Genomic DNA, 16,606 nt, shown 5'->3' on the forward strand with positions numbered 1-16,606 from the left:
GCTGTGTGTTGCCGGATCGACCGTTCTGACTTCATTCATCGAACTTTATTGTCACAGGTTATATTACGAAGAGTTGAGGTTTCCGTGACAATATTCGCAAAATAAAAGAAAGATTATAACGAATACCCGTGTAAGTTAGGAAGCAAACACCGGGCGAGTTGGCCGTGCGCGTAGAGGCGTGCGGCTGTGAGCTAGCATCCGGGAGATAGTAGGTTCGAATCCCACTATCGGCAGCCCTGAAAATGGTTTTCCGTGATTTCCCATTTTCACACCAGGCAAATGCTGGGGCTGTACCTTAATTAAGGCCACGGCCGCTTCCTTCCAACTCCTAGGCCTTTCCTATCCCATCGTCGCCATAAGACCTATCTGTGTCGGTGCGACATAAAGCCCCTAGCAAAGAAAGAAAGAAAGAAAGAAAGAAAGAAAGAAAGAAGGAAGCAAGCAAGGCTTTTGTAAAATCCTTTGTCTGGAGTGTTCTACTTCATAGTTGTGAGAGCTGGACTATTGAAAAGAAGGAAAGAGATTCATTTAAAACAACTGAAATGTGGATTTGGAGGTAAATGACAAGGACACGGTGGGCTCAAAGAAAAAGACGAGTCGAGATGTTCTAAAGTAAATCAATGAGCAACAGAGACTGATAAAAGATATGGAAAGAAGAGAGTTACCTGAGACAAAATTGCTTCCTAGTAAACGTCTTTGGAGGAAAAATTCTACGAAAGAAAGGAAGAAGGAGACCAAGGAAAACATACTTCGAGGATGTGAGAAACTTGTTTAGATGTAAAGACTACAAGGAAGTGAGGAGAACAGCAGGATTGAAAGGAGAATGTGTGCATCAACAAGACTGAGTATATAATGGTGATGATGATAGAACCTTACAAGCACAGTGCTAAGCTTAAGTATTATTTCATATGGTGGTGCATCACTTTTCACCTTCCAATGTGTTATGAAACATTGCAGGCTTTCAGCACATTCTGCAATTAAGACCGAGTCATTGGTGTAGGTCAAACTGCTTACTACATTTCCACTTAACTGAATCCCTCCCTTTCATGAGGATGAGGGAAGGAAGCGGCTTGGACTTAAGTTAGGTACCATCCCGGCATTTCCCTGAAGGAGAAGACTGAAACCACAGAAAACCACTTCCAGGATGTCTGAGGTGGTGTAAAGAGCGACGCCACTCTACAGTGGATGACTGGAAACGAGGGTTTCGAGTGATGAATCACGCTATTTTGATCCCATCATTTGACCTACACTTATGGCATCACATGCATTTGTTTAGCGCAACACTTATGCTTGTACATTACGTTATGCAATATTTTAATCGACCTATGCAGAAAAAGACTAAACTAATGGTAGTTGATCGACAAGGTAAAATCCAAATTACATGATGTCTAAAGAACCTCAAGTTAGTACAGGAATTTGTACAGGCCTACCATGGGTCAGTCATCAATGACACGGGAAGCTATGAAATAGAGATCAAAAGACGTATTGTTCTCGGTCCTGCTGCAATGGTTAATCTCACTAAGATCTGGCAGAACCGGACAATATCAAAAGCTACGAAGATGCGCTTGATGGAATCACTAGTGTTCGCAGTCTTTTTTTTTTTTATATACGGCTGTGAGACTTGGACCGTGAATGCTAGAGACAAAAGTCAAATTGATGCCTTTGAGATGTGGTGTTGGCGGATAATGCTGCGTGTACCCTGGATTGAAAGAAGAACTAATATTTCCATTCTGAACGAGCTGAGCGTCAAGAAACGTCTATCTTATCGTGCGAGCAAGTGTTACCTCCAGTTCCTTGGCCACATTTTCAGAAGAGAATGAGAAAACTTGGAAAAGACCATTTTGCAGGGCAAAGTTGGAGGCAGTAGACCACGAGGATGAAAATCAAGTAGATGGTTACATCAGGTGAAGGATATCACTGGCCTATCTCTCCAGATCATGTTGAGGAAAGCTTAAAATCGCTCTGGATGGACGCCCCGCAATGAGGAAAACGCCTAATGATGATGATGCTGAACACTGAAAATTTGTCTTTTTATTCTATTCTAAAACAGAAGAGAAAAGAGCCCTCTTAAAAACCGACACTGGTTGTGATTTTATCAATATTATCTATCTGTGACACAAACGCTGCTTAATACAGCATTGCTACTTTAACATATAGGCCTATATTTTTTTTTACAATTGGCTTTACTTCACACGATGGGACAGACAACGGCTAGGGGTGGGAAGGAAGCGGGCGTGGTGTTAATTAAGGTAAAGCCCCAGCTTTTGTCTGGTGTGAAAATGGGAAACCACGGAAAAGCATCTTCAGGGCTGCCAACAGTGGGGTTCGAACCCATTATCTTCCGAATCGAAACTCACAGCTGCGCGCATCTAATCACCCGACCAACTCGCTCGGTTTACTTTAAATTAATTTTGAATTATTTGACGGGTTCTCACTAAATGTTGGATGTTTTTCTTTAGGTGTGATCTGGGGGAGGTTGGTTTTCTCGGTTGATGGCACTGGCGCTCAGAGTTATAACCGGTGGTAGGCAGGTTGTAGAGTGCAGACGATGGTGGGACCTTGGCGCGCCTACTGCTGGATGCAGTGTGTGCTCCTGGCCGACGTACTAGTGGCTCTATCACGTGGTCCTTAGTAATATAACGGACTGAAGGCAGGTTGTACCGCGCAGACGATGGCGCGAGCTCGGCGCTATCGCTGGTGGCTGTACGGTGTGCTCATAGCCGGCGCGTGCGTGTCTCTTCCGCTTGGTCTGTTGAGTCCTCAGCCTCCCGTGCCCGCTCCACTGGCGGCTCAGTCTTCAGTCACTCAAAGCCCTCTTCAAATGCGCACCATCGTAGCATACTCCCTACAGCGGCAACTTCACGAGCAGCAGCGGACACCTGTCCACTGCGACCCTCAACCTGTGAGACCTAACCTCACCTCTCACGACGTCTGGCAGACCCTTGGCGCCGACATACACCTCTATTCGGCCTACTATGACCATCGTTTGACACCTTTCAATTTCGTACGCATCATTGGCATGGAGCGAGGAAGTACGAGGCCTGTTCTCTTCTGCCAGGTTTGGTACGACGGTCACTTACTGGTTATAGAAGCATTAAGGACAGATATTTGGGTTTCTCACTGGGACAAACGTGCTAGTGAAGACGTATATAATTCAGTGCTCCTCAGCTGTCCTATTCCTCCAGAATTCAGTGGCAGTGTAAACATTCCTCAGAGTGTTTCCGTTGTTCTACATCCATGTGAAAAATCCGATGTCTTTCTTCATATAAACTTTCATAAAGCTCGACGACGGAACTTCGCATTGTGTGTAAAAGGAATGAACTTCTTAGATCAAGATATATCGGTGCGATTAGTGGAGTGGATAGAATTGAACAAATTATTAGGGGCTGAACATTTCTTTATCTATGTATATAGTGTTCATCCAAACATCCAGCGGGTGTTGAACTATTATTATGGGCAGGGTTCCGTTACTACTATCCCTATTACCCTGCCCGGACAACAACCAAACGAGCCGCGATTTAGGTCGCGTTTCTTAAAGCAAAATTTATGGCAAAAACGTCGTAATGAATTAGTTCCTTATAATGATTGTTTATACAGAAATATAGACTCATACCAATTCGTTCTACCATTGGACGTCGATGAAGTGATAGTTCCTGTAAAGAACTTATCATGGAAAGCCATGTTCGACGAACTTTTAAAGGAAGACCCTGAAGTATTCGAGAAGTATTCTTCCTTTTCTGTTCGTAATGCATATTTCTTCGATTCTTTTCCCACATCCACCGAACCACATATTCCGGAGTTTCTTCATACCATGGTACACACAACGCGTAGCGCCAACTTCAGCCCATCAGGAGATTCAGTGAAAAGTTTCGTGATCACAGCAAGTGCGCTTACAGTTTTCAACCACTACGTGCTTCACCCACTTTCACCTACTATTAGCCGCAACCTGGTGCTGGACACGGGGCTGGCACAAATGAACCATTACAAGACTGAATGCTCTCCAGTTACTGTGGCCGACTGTCGAACTAAATACCTACGATATCGTAAACGTGACACTCTCCTACTCAAGTTCGGTCAAAGACTTGCAGCAAGCGTGTTTCCTGTATTAAAACAATTACAATTTCTATAAACCATTCTTCTCGTTTATATAGACCGTCTTTGAACGGCTGTACGTATCTGTGATATCACAAATTCTCATGAAGTTCAGTCAACAGATAATATTGGCACCAAGGTTGAGTTAACGGGGTGGGGGTGGGGGGTGTACACATTTTTCTAGCTCAATAAAATTCAAATTTTTATAGCCCCACAACTACAAGCGATACTAAAAACATTTTGTATAGTTAGCATGCATTTATTACCGTTCATGAACCCTTGTTCAGTGTTTTCTTAAGCCAGGCCATGTTTAAAATCTATTTTACATATTAATTTTCTAATAACTATCTGTAATCCGTTTGATCAAATTAGTTTTTTTATTGCTAGCGGTTTAACGTCGCACTAACACATCGATGGACACAAGGATGGGAAGGAAGCGCCCGTTGTCTTAATTAAGGCACATTACCGGCATTTGCATGGTGTGAAAAAGGGGAAACCATGGAAGACGATTTTCAGGGCTGTCGAAGGTGGGATTCGAACCCACCATCTCCCGAGTGCACACTCACAGCTACGCGACCCTAACTTCACGGCCAACTCGCTCGGTTTTATAATTCAAATTTTGAGTTTTTCTCGTAGCCTTGTTATCTGTAATTGTTTTTATTAAATTTATATATTAATTTTGCTAATAATTAGCTGTAATTCTTTTTATGAAAGTTACATATTATTTTTTTCTAATCATCATCTTATCAAATTTACTTTTTAATGCAACTAAATGGGAGTTGCTCTATCAATACATCAAATCTTTGGATATTTACAGGATTATTTTTCTGAAATAAAAAACGCATAATCTAGAATTTCTAAGGTATTCACACAGAAAACATTTTTATTCTTAACCGTTGTCATTTTATATATTTTATTTATTGATAATTATCTTTCGAAAGTTAAATTACTCATTTCAAAGAAAATAGTATTGAGCATGATCTTGAGGTGATAAAATACTCTACTATGCAAAATTTCAAAGAAATATCTTAAATAGTTTTTGAATTACGATGAAAACCCTGTTTAATAATAAATATTGCGGAAAACGAGCGAAACACATATGGGAGAGTCGGACGTAACAAGCGATATACTTGAATATTTATAATTTTTTCCAATCAGATTAGAAAGCAAAGTATGACATATTAAAAAATTGAAACTGAAGAATGCATACTTTTTAGTCGTAATGGTGCACCTCCCCCTTTGAGAATGTAACTTCTATCGGTGAGATTAGTAAATTGGATTGATATGAACAAATTATTTAATTTAAACGCCCTATGTATTTAGTTAATCGTGCCACTCAAACATTAGGAATGTAACCATGGTACACGTTTGACACTTGCAATGATTTAATGATTTGTATAAACAATCGATAATCCTTAAAAGATATTCATTCAGAAAACAATTTTATTTTTAATCGTTAACCTTTATATCAATATTCTAAGTTTGTACGAGTAATTATTTTTCTGAAAGTTAAATTACGCCTGTCAAATAATATACTTCCCTATTGCAACTGGATCAATAAGCTGGTGGATATCTACTTATGTTTGAACACCGAATGTGTGTTTGTAAAATGCTACAATTCACGACGAAATTGTGTTAGGCAGTGCTTGAATCTCATTAGCCTTTCAAGTGATTGTGTGAAGCGAGAGATAATAGACAAGGGGATGTGAAAATCGGCTGTGTTTTTTATTGGTCAGTATTTCAAAAGCGTACTAAGTGAATAATCTGCACGTGTTATAATTTTTCTGTAAGTAATCAAGACAAAGTATTTATTGTCGTGTTATTTTCTGTATTTTGTTCGCTGCTTCAGGAATGTTAAGCGTTCATATCTGACATGCAAGCCATTAAACCATTTTGTGTGTGTGATGTTATCACCTCATTGTAAGTTGTCGCGTGCTGTGTTGGAAGAGTGTCATTCTATTAAAATTCTGAACGTGACAGTGATTGTCTCAAAATGAACTTCCAGAAATCTGTAAAATGTACCTGTTATATAGCATGGGTAAAAAAGCTTTAACTACTAGAATGTGTGATACATATCGTTTGGAATCTGTGAAGAAAATTAATCATTATCAATTTACACCAAGTTCAACTAAAACATCTCGATTTTCCATGATAAAAATTTAATGTAAAATAATGTGTTATTACTGTTATGTATTGCTTTTTAAAATAACTCTGCTCCAACATACTTCTGATGATCATAATTCCTCATTAACATTTCTGTTACTTCCATACTTGCTGAGCGTTGCAATATTAAGATATTTTTAACACAATAAGATGACTTTCAAAGAAACAACAATTCTGCAAAGGTGATATCGTGTTTAGAAACGAGATTTCTTATAGAGAGGCATATTCCCATAGGGTTCACTCAGCCTACTCCAGGAATGAGTACCAGGTTAATTATTGGAGATAGAGGTGGGCGGGCAAAGCGGTAACCCCTCTATCTTACCAAGCGCCGAGGTCACGGACTCTTAAAAGCTTTACCTTCCACTCCTCCAAAAACCTTCATCGCCTCTGCGGAGACTGGTTTGCGTCCCCTCCCATATAATGTGATATTCTCGACAGTGTAGTGTGCATAATTTTCGCAGAATGAATCTAAATACTATTGTCGCAGCTGAATTACTGTTTCTGTAGTCGCAGCCGAATTAGTGTTTCTGTATTATTATCAAATATATCTACATTTTTCAATCATTTAAAAATATATACCAGTCCCGTAGTGTAAGGATAGAGAGTGCGTCTGCTGTCTGGAGATCTCAGGTTCAATTCCTAACTGAATTCCAGTCTTTAATAATCCATGTTAAATTCTTGGTTGAGGCGGGTATCGAACCCGAACCGGTGACGATGTTACTAAACTATGCATAATACCCACTCGGTCTAATAATAATAATAATAATAATAATAATAATAATAATAATAATAATAATAATAATAATAATAATAATAATAATAGCCCGGTAGTTTAGGAGTAGCGTGCCTGCCCTCTATCCGGAGGTCCCGGGTTTGAACCCGGCCAGTTCAAGGATTTTAATTCGAGACTGAGGGCTTGAACGGGATTAACTCATCCTCTCAAGACTATATGAGAAGTTGTCTGATACGAGAGGCATCGGATACGGTCACGAAAGCCAAACAATAGGTTGAGGATGTCTTCACGCTGACGACATGACGGACTTATAACTGCTGTCCATCTGATTGGGCAGCAGTTGTCTTGGCATATCAGGGCCATTAATGGTCTATTGCTCCATGGGTTAATAATAATAATAATAATAATAATAATAATAATAATAATAATAATAATAATAATAATAATAATATTGCCGTAATTACCCTATTGTTTGTTTCTTCGTATAAGGTAGTATGGGTTGCCTAGTTGGAAGGAAAAAAGGCATTGCTTGGTTCGCTTGTAAGGATGCTGGTCGAAATAAGTGCTTGTGTAGCTACCGAGTCTGGCGTATTTGAGCACCTACATTTTGAAATAATTTAAGAATATATACCAATCCCATAGTGTAGGGGTAGTGTGTCGGCATGTTATCTGGAGACCTCGGGTTCAGTTCCTGGTCCAGTTGCACTCCTTGAAAATCCGTGTTAAATTCTAATACCACCGTACTAAGTCGGGATCGAACCTGCCGACCTGGGCTCGGAAGGCCAGCTCTCAACTCTCTGAACATATCAGCCCGACCCGTATATTTTTATAAAGATTCCGATTCAAACGAATACTTAGTGAAGTATAAGTACATTTATTTTAGAACCATAACATATAGAGCATACTGACGAGGGTCAAAAATGCAATGGAAAGTTGGCAATGGTAAATTATGATCAAAATTGTAAATATTTGCACAATTTGGCCTCACCTCCCCTTAAACGCATCGAAATTGAAATCGCTTCTCGATTACATTATATTTCGTTCAGTTCGATAAATAGGAGGCAAACTTCAGAAAATGCAAATGTCAGAAAACAATCCTCTATCATCTTGGAAATTTGGCTCTACGTTAAATTTTGTTCAGTCCCAGTAGTCTGCACAACTTAAAATGAAAATAAACCAATCTGCAAGAAGAGAAACGAAATGTAGTCGAATAAAGTCACTGATACAGGAAATATCCAAATAAATACAATTATAATTCACTCAACCCAGGTAAAAACAGATACGTTATTTATTTTCAGATTTCCTAATTTTTGAAGAAAACTTCTAAGGTCAATGCTCTCTATTCTTTGATATTAATAAAATAAGTCATTTCATCATAATATTGAAGAAATATCCGAATGTTACTTCTGGATTGTTCAAGAATACAAAACAGTCACCGGTAAGAACCAAGTAAGTTGAGTTATCTTGTTAATATTCTGAATATTGTTAATAAAAGTGGCTTCAACCAGATAAGTCAGTTTTTTTGGGTGTAATATATTTTCTGTTGGTATTGTGAACGTAGATATTATTATCTTGTAAATTAATTATTGGTATTGCATTTACACAACACCCTTTGTTAAAGATAACTATTAAATATTATTAGCTAACAATACAGAAATGTAACTCAGACCACTTAGGTTTTGACTGGTCCACATCGGAAAATAATAGCGGGTCAATATGTAGGACAAGTCACTTTAATTCAAGATCAAAAACAGGTAGATAATTGATTAATATTTTGACTTAAACAAAATCAAACCAAACCATTATTTAGAAAGCTATTTCATGTAACATAGAATGATATCACAACATTTGGTAAATGGGTGATTTAGTATTGCTTTAAAAATGCTTCCCCTGAGAACTTTATAGCTGTTTTGACTTATCTTGTTAATCCCTGGGATGAGTGAATTTAGTCTGTACACTTCAATACTTTTGCCTCTCGCTTCCTTTTCTTCTACCATTAGGGATGCAAAAGTCGAAAGAAAGTTCAGCTCGTTTTCATCTGTCTGTTTGTATGTTTGTTTGTTACGACATTACAAAAAATCGGTTCAACAGAATTTCTCTAAACTCGGTATTTAAGTTCAGGGGTGGATGTGCACTAGGCTCTGTATGCTGTTTGATCAGAATACAGGGCGTAAGACTATTAAGGGGAGACCTCACCCTAAAGAAATTTAAAAATAATCGATCTTTAGCATATTTACTCTGAGATCCCAAAACGATTTGTTTGTATTCGAATTAAAATATGTCTAAAATATTCGAAATATGGACTGAATGAAGGAGGCGTGGCACATTTACAGTTTTAAAGGATCGGTTTTTATTTCTATCGCCATCAACCCAGCCATATTCACACCAATCGGATAGCTTTTGTGTCCCAATGTTCGCTTCTTTCACTTCGTTGACATGTAGCGATTCCTAGTAAAATATATTGTTCCGAGTGAAATTCATGAATGTTCGCCTTTTCTTTGCCTTTACAGCATTTGTTTTGTGTTATGTTTATATAAATGACTGTCAATATAGATCGTGGACACGGATAATAATGCTGCAATTTTTTTCAGTACTGAGCACAGAAGAGAGAGTTGTACCAGCACGTGGTTTGATTGTGTAAGTAGTAACTTCTGTTACGTCTGTTAGTGTGAATATTGAAAAGTAGTGGCTACTATGGTCTTGAAATTAAAGGAAGAAGAAACCATATAGGACGAAGAAGGGGAAACATATGGTGCTGGAGAATTTTAAGGGGTATCTAATACTAGCATTCGGTTTACTAAAATCCATTTTCTTGTAAATTTGTTTTTCTAACTTCAATGTCAAACTTCTTATCTTAAATATTAACCAATCTCAGTTAAATGTTACAGGAAGTATTCATGAAGTATCTGAATTATTTGATATATTAATTTTGTAGAAAATGTTTTTCTATTTTATTATGGAATTTGTGTACCGACATTTCAAGAAAATTTTAAGTTTGAAATTTTGAAAAGAAACTGAAAGTAAATTTATAAACTTTCTCATAAAATGAGTGGATATAACTGTTGCATTCTGTCTTGTCAATGTACCTAACAATTTCGGAATGAAAAAATTGAGGTCTGCGTACCAAAAGTTGGTTTTAAAATACCATTAAAATCATATTAAAAGTTCAAGAACAAATAAAGTTCTGGATTTCAAAACGTGGGCGTTGCTACATCCTTACACGATTTCAAAATTTGGTTGAAATCGAGCAAGTAGAAGAAAGTTTCAAATCTTGGGTGGAGTTTCCCCTTAAGGGTGGTGGCGACTCTTGATATCTTAGATATGCAGGATGGAGTTTTCTATGTCTAAAGCAAAGCAAAGTTATCTCCGTACAGGCCATGAAATCCTTGGAGGGGTGGAAGTCAAAGGCTTCCACTATCCGTAGCTAACCTCGGCACTTGATGGAGTAGAGCGGTTAGCTCTACACCCGGCCGCCTTTGCCCCAAGGGATTAACCTGGTACTCATTTTTGGGGTAGGCTGAGTGAACCTCAGGACCATGTGCACCTCCGGAAGCGGAAATATCGTTTCTTAAATGTTTCGATTTCCTGCCGTGAAATCGAACTCACGTCCTTCCGGGAGAATCGAGAACGCCTTTACCGTCTTGGCTAGATAGCCCCTAGTTTTATACATCTACCTATCTGAATTTTCAGACTATTGTAGTGAAATTGAAGCGACAGTGTATTCCTTTGTTTGTTGATGACGCTTAAGTAGTATATTGTCTACATCCCACCACCTCATTTTCCCATATATTATTTTTGTTTACAAAACAATAAACATGGCCAACAAAACAGTTCATTTAAATTGTTACACCCACATATCACCAGTATTTCTGTATACTTGGAAACCAAAAAAGCACTGTTTTTCTACCTATTTTACGAAACTTAATGAGGCTGAGTAACAACGGCGTAGGAGAAATTAGTTCCTTTTCTTCTCGGTAGCTAAATAAACTTTTTATAATCAAATCTTCAATTTCACAGCCACAAGGTTTATTTACCGGATCTTCGCCACATTTTGATGTACTTGCGTTACAAGCCAGTTTTATTACACTAACCTGCACGAAATATATTAATTTTCTTCCACGCATACTTTCTTACAAACTGAGAAAGAATAGGCTGTTGGATTTGTGGTCACATTCACACTGCCAGTATCCAATTCTGCCACCCACGTTTCTGTCCTCCTCTCCTACCCATACTACCATGTCGACACTGAGTACGAGGCAAGGTCATCTTCCAGCCAGCTCCGAATATCACTGCTAACTCTATTCCTTGAATGCTTTCCAATAACTACAACAGTTAATAACAATGAACATTTTTTGTCAATAAATAATAGGATGATCCTCACATTCTATATGATTTAGGGGCAAAAACAGGAAATGCCAAATTTTCCCCTTAATATTATCTGCAATGAAGAGTAATGAAAATTGCATTCGTGTTTACCGTACGACTTAAGTGAGGAATAGGTTCAGTTTAACTTCATGTGTTTACTACATCACGGAAAAACGCCTGAGTTAAATTTCTCGAGATTCGGTGTTCAAGTTTGGGGATAGCTGTACACTAGGCTGTGCATTATTTGATTAGCATACAGAGGCGTAACAATATCAAGGGCTATTAAGAGGATAGTTATCTGTCTTGTAGTGTTAATATTTATTTACACACACTTCCCAATTTATGGGTTGCCACAGGATAAAGTACAGCACACAAAGTGTATTACTACAGTATATCAGTCTGTGAAAATACTGCATTATACATTTAGAATGGTTATGCAATTTTGCCCAAAACTATTGACGAAAATAATCACGATTATTACTTTTTTCATGAATGTCCAAATATCTCCACAAATATGAGTTGTATCTAATACCTGGACATAAGGAATATGGTAGAAAATATAAATTCTAATATTTTATGTTCAATGTATTTTTAATGTATGACTTAAGATAACGGAAATATTAAGGGACTTAGACTATTTTTGCTAAGTTCATCACCAGCCAGCATCACCGATATGGAACTGTTTATTAAGCCGACAGCCCAGGTAGTCAGATTTTAAAGCGAAGTCTTAAAGGAAGTTTAGGTATGTTGTCGTTTGGACAGTGGAATAAACAATGATGGCAAGAATAAGGAGAGCATTAAATAGCTCAAGCTAGCCAGAAAGAAAGGGCGAGTTTTCTTAAATAAAATAAATTATTCGAAATTAACTTTCAACTTATTATTTTGCGTTTAGTATACACAGTACATATCGTACTCCTGTAGGAACCGATTCCACAATCTGGAACATGACTTAATAAGCCAAAACCAAAAACCATACCCCATGGCGCAACAGCCCCGAAGGACCATGCCCTACCAAGCGACCGCTGTTCATCCCGAAGGCCTACAGATTGGGAGGTGTCGTGTGGTCTGTACGACGGATTCTCTTGGCCGTTATTCTTGGTTTTGTAGACAGGGGCCGCTATCTCACCGTCAGATAGCTCTTCAATTTTAATCATGTGGGCTGAGTGGACCTCGAACTAGCCCTCAGATGCAGGTAAAAATCCCTGACCTGGCCGAGAACCAAACCCGGGGCCTCCGGGTAAGAGGAAGGCACTCTACCCCTACACAACGGGGCCGGCGACCTAACAAGGCTAAAGTTTATTTCGAGAAAAGTGTAGTCGTAAAATTAAATATCTTTTAATAAATTACCTCACCTCGGAACTAGATATGCGTTCGTTATCTGAAGTCCTTTTCTTAATGGACCCTGGGAATGTATGGAAGTGAAGCATGGACAATAACTGGTGAAAAAAAGACATATAATGGAAGTATTTGAAATATAGTGTGACCGAGCAATATTAAAGGAGCGATGGGTAAATCGATTCACGAATGAAGATATACTCAGTGATGCTGGTGAGAGTAGAAAGATTTGACGAAAAATCACAGTCGAATATACTGTAGTTTATACGGCTAAAGTCCGACTCATTGGCTGAATGGCCAGCGTTGAGGCCTTCTTTTCAGAGAGTCCCAGGTTCGATTCACGGTCGGGTCGGGGATTTTAATCGTCTCTGATTAATTCTTCTGGTCAGGGGACTGGGTGTTTGTGTTTGTCCCAACACGTTCCTCTTCATATTCACACAACACTTCCAACCACCACAGAAACACGCAAGAGTGATTACATCCCTCCATATAGGGTTGGTGTCAGGAAGGGCATCCGGCCGTCAAACAGGGCGAAATTCACATGTGCGACACAGTTCGCATCCGCGACTCCACAGGTGTGGGATAAGTGGTAGAAAAAAAAAAGATAGTTTATCCGGCTAAAACGTGACCGGGTGAGGTCCGAAAAACTCATTAACATAAATAACACAATGTAGCCATATACGGTAGGCTCGGCATTTTGAGAATGATGATCAAAATAGTATTTAAACTAGAACAGTTGTTATTTATTACTTCAAAACACTATTATAATCCAATTTTTCAATTAATTCGCTCAATTACTTCGGCTGATTCGTGGTAGTCTGTGAATTTATCGTCAGTAACCCTGAAAATAATACGAGTAGTAGTTACTATACTGTGTCTTATGGAAAACCCGTCGAGGGTCATTTTCCTGAATCAAGGACTATAGAATGATAATGCCCACCTCTGTGGTGCAGTAGTTAGCATGGTTAGCTGCCATTCCCAGAGGCCCGGGTTCGATTTCCGGCTCTGCCACGAAATTTGAAGCACAAGGGCTGGACCGGGGTCCACTCAGCCTCTGGGAGGTCAACTGAATAGAGAGGGTTCGATTCCCTCCTCAGCCATCCTCGAAGTGGCTTTCTGTGGTTTCCCACTGCTCCTCCAGATAAATGCCGAGGTGGTACCTAAGGCCACGGTCGCTCCTTTCCCTCTTCCTTGTATATCCCTTCCGATATTCCCATCTCCCCTCACAAGGCCCTTGTTCAGCATAGTAAGTGAGGGCCCCTGGGCGAGGTACTGGTCCTCCTTCCCTGTTTTGTCCCCGAACCAAAGTTTCACGCACCAGGACACTGGCGTTGAAGCGGTAGAGGTGGGATCCCTCGCTGAGTCCCAGGGAAAGACAATCCTAGGTGGTAAACGGATTAAGAAAGAAAGAAAGAAAGAAAGAAAGAAAGAAAGAAAGAAAGAAAGAAAGAAAGAAAGAAAGAAATAATAATAATATATAAATATTCACTTTAAAGAAGTGTCCGACTCGTTGGCTGAATGGTCAGCGTACTGGCCATCGCTTCAGGGGGTTCCGGGTGAACCATTTCAATTATATGAAAATCAATTCAGAATATTTCTCAGAGCAATAGTCTTAGAATGAAAGAATTTTTCTTTTTTCCAATACAATTGTAAATTTAAAACAATTTTTTTAAACAATTTGCTTTATAGGGCACCGATACAGATAGGTCTTATGGCGACGATGGGGTAGGAAAGACCTACGATTGGAAGGGGAGCGACCGTGGTCTTAATTAAAGTACAGCCTCAGTATTTGCCTGGTTTGAAAACGGGAAACCACGGAAAGCCATCTTCTCCTCGTATAAATTGTGAAAGCTTGATAACTTGAGATAAAGAGTTTATATAAATTGCTAGAAATGTGAATCACCAGTGGCACTGTATATAAACTCTTGCTAAGTAACAGTGATAATATTGACAATATTGCTCGTGAAATCGATATTAAATTAACCCCTTTCCTAGCTTCAGCTTCATCTAGCTCTGAATAAGTTAAGAAAGAATTGTTTTTAGCGCTACTTACTAGCGAATTTACGCAGAGTCATTTGAAATTCCTTAAAAACTGTAAATTGACACGTATATTAAAATTACAGCTTCCTTCAGTCCGGCCCTTCTTAGACAAACGACTGATTTAAGAAAGACATGACATGATAAAAATAAATTTAGAAAAGCATACGAGAAATCCCGCATACAGATTTTCATATTATGTGAAAAGAACATCTTATTTCATTAAGCAAGGGAAACTGTGAATTGCAATTGTATTTGAACTTAATGTTTTATTGTATGACGACAGAGAAGCCAAAATATTTTAATCACACCGCAGTTAATTAAAGGGATTAGTTGCTACTGTCCGTTTAATCATAGTACGGCACATAATCCAAATATGTCACTGATTGTCCTAAGTTTGACAACGTTGAGAAGGAATATTTTGTGCTAATAAATTTTATTGGAAGGTTATAGGCCTACTGTTCTGCAGTGTTGCAGTTCACAATATTCCTTAGAGATTACATTGTAGAAACTGTGGGATAACTATAGGAATTTACATTATTCCCTTAAGGTCACCAAGTTATATTTTCCAGCAATATACATGGTCATTTTTGTAGGAGTTTACAAAATTTCTAGGAGTTCACCAACTACGGAAAAGAGATAGATTGATTAGACACATCTTAAGACACCCGTAACTTGTTCAGTTTACATCTCAGCGAAGTGTAAGCGGTAATAATGGCAGGGAAAGCTAAGACGTAGATATACAGTAGGATGTATTACTCGCGCAACTTTTAGTGATACCTGGGCTCCCTAGTGATGAATCGGTAGACCTCGGCAATCTTTGAGATTCGTATTGGCAACCTTTGAAACACAAACTATGAATGGCTTATGCATCGCCATGAGACATCTGGCGTACACTTTACGTACTAGAGTTAGTCTAAGTTTTAGCGGTTTATACCTCGAACATAGAACCTTTAAATAGTGTAAATGTTAAACTACTAAGGTCACGAATTCAGAAATGACTAGACTTGTTGGTAGCAGGTTTAAATATCTTGACTTTTATTGAAGAATGAATAAGTTAAACAGTTGATGATAATCTACTCTCAATGCTGATGTTAATGCAGAATTCGCTTCTTGGTGACGGACTGGCAGAGTCCTACCTTACAGCGTGTTGATGATTGAGTGAAGCTGCCGAGCCTGAGACATAGGTTCTTTTATAATGAAGCTAGCGAACAAAATTCAGGGCGTAGTCCAAGATTACAATACACTCAGTTGCTCGTGACTGGCAGCTCATGTATGTGTCACTAGATTTACTTTAGATGACCAACTCAGTGGGGAACACAATTGTGACATTACGTACTGAATCAGCTTATGACTATTATACAGTATTGAAATACATTGTAATATTTCCTTCAAGTGTCTTTGCTGGCAAGATGTAGTGTTTACAGTGCACTATGTCTTCTGGTATGGGCTAGAGCAGGGACGGCGAACCTTTTCCAACTAGTGTGCCATTCTAAGTCTGGTTTATTACTATCATCTGTTGACTGTGCCACTTGTTATTTTCCATTAGGGGATGTCTACACCCCCCCCCCCTTTATAAATTCCCGATTATGTTTCATAATATGTCATTTATTTATTCATGTACAGATTCATTTATTTATTCATTTACAGATTCATTTATTTATCTATTAAACATATATCTGGTAAATACACTTGATTGCATGTTCCGTGGGGCTGTGCCTCAATTATGGCCACGGCGGTTTCCTTCCCACTTGTACGCCAATCCCATTTTCGCCACAAGACCTATCTATGTCGGTGCGTCGTAAAACAAATTGTAAAAAAAGTAGTAATTAGATACAAAATTCAAAAGTACTAATATTTCGAATGGATTTAACTTCCTCC

General features: G+C 38.7%; 2 protein-coding genes across 2 annotated transcripts in view; both read left to right on the plus strand.

The window, feature by feature from the left end:
* Positions 1–16,606, plus strand: part of LOC137501289 (uncharacterized) — a 234,813-nt gene that overhangs the window by 159,326 nt on the left and 58,881 nt on the right. The window lies entirely within an intron of this gene.
* On the plus strand, positions 2,672–4,129 carry LOC137501184 (uncharacterized). The gene has a single exon (XM_068228045.1). It carries the CDS (start codon positions 2,672–2,674, stop codon positions 4,127–4,129), a length of 1,458 nt encoding a protein of 485 aa, XP_068084146.1.

Source organism: Anabrus simplex, chromosome 6, assembly GCF_040414725.1.
Source record: "Anabrus simplex isolate iqAnaSimp1 chromosome 6, ASM4041472v1, whole genome shotgun sequence".
NCBI lineage: Eukaryota > Metazoa > Arthropoda > Insecta > Orthoptera > Tettigoniidae > Anabrus > Anabrus simplex.

Coding starts and splice junctions, on each gene's coding strand:
- LOC137501184 (XM_068228045.1), top strand. CDS start 2,672: ATGGCGCGAGCTCGGCGCTATCGCTGGTGGCTGTACGGTGTGCTCATA.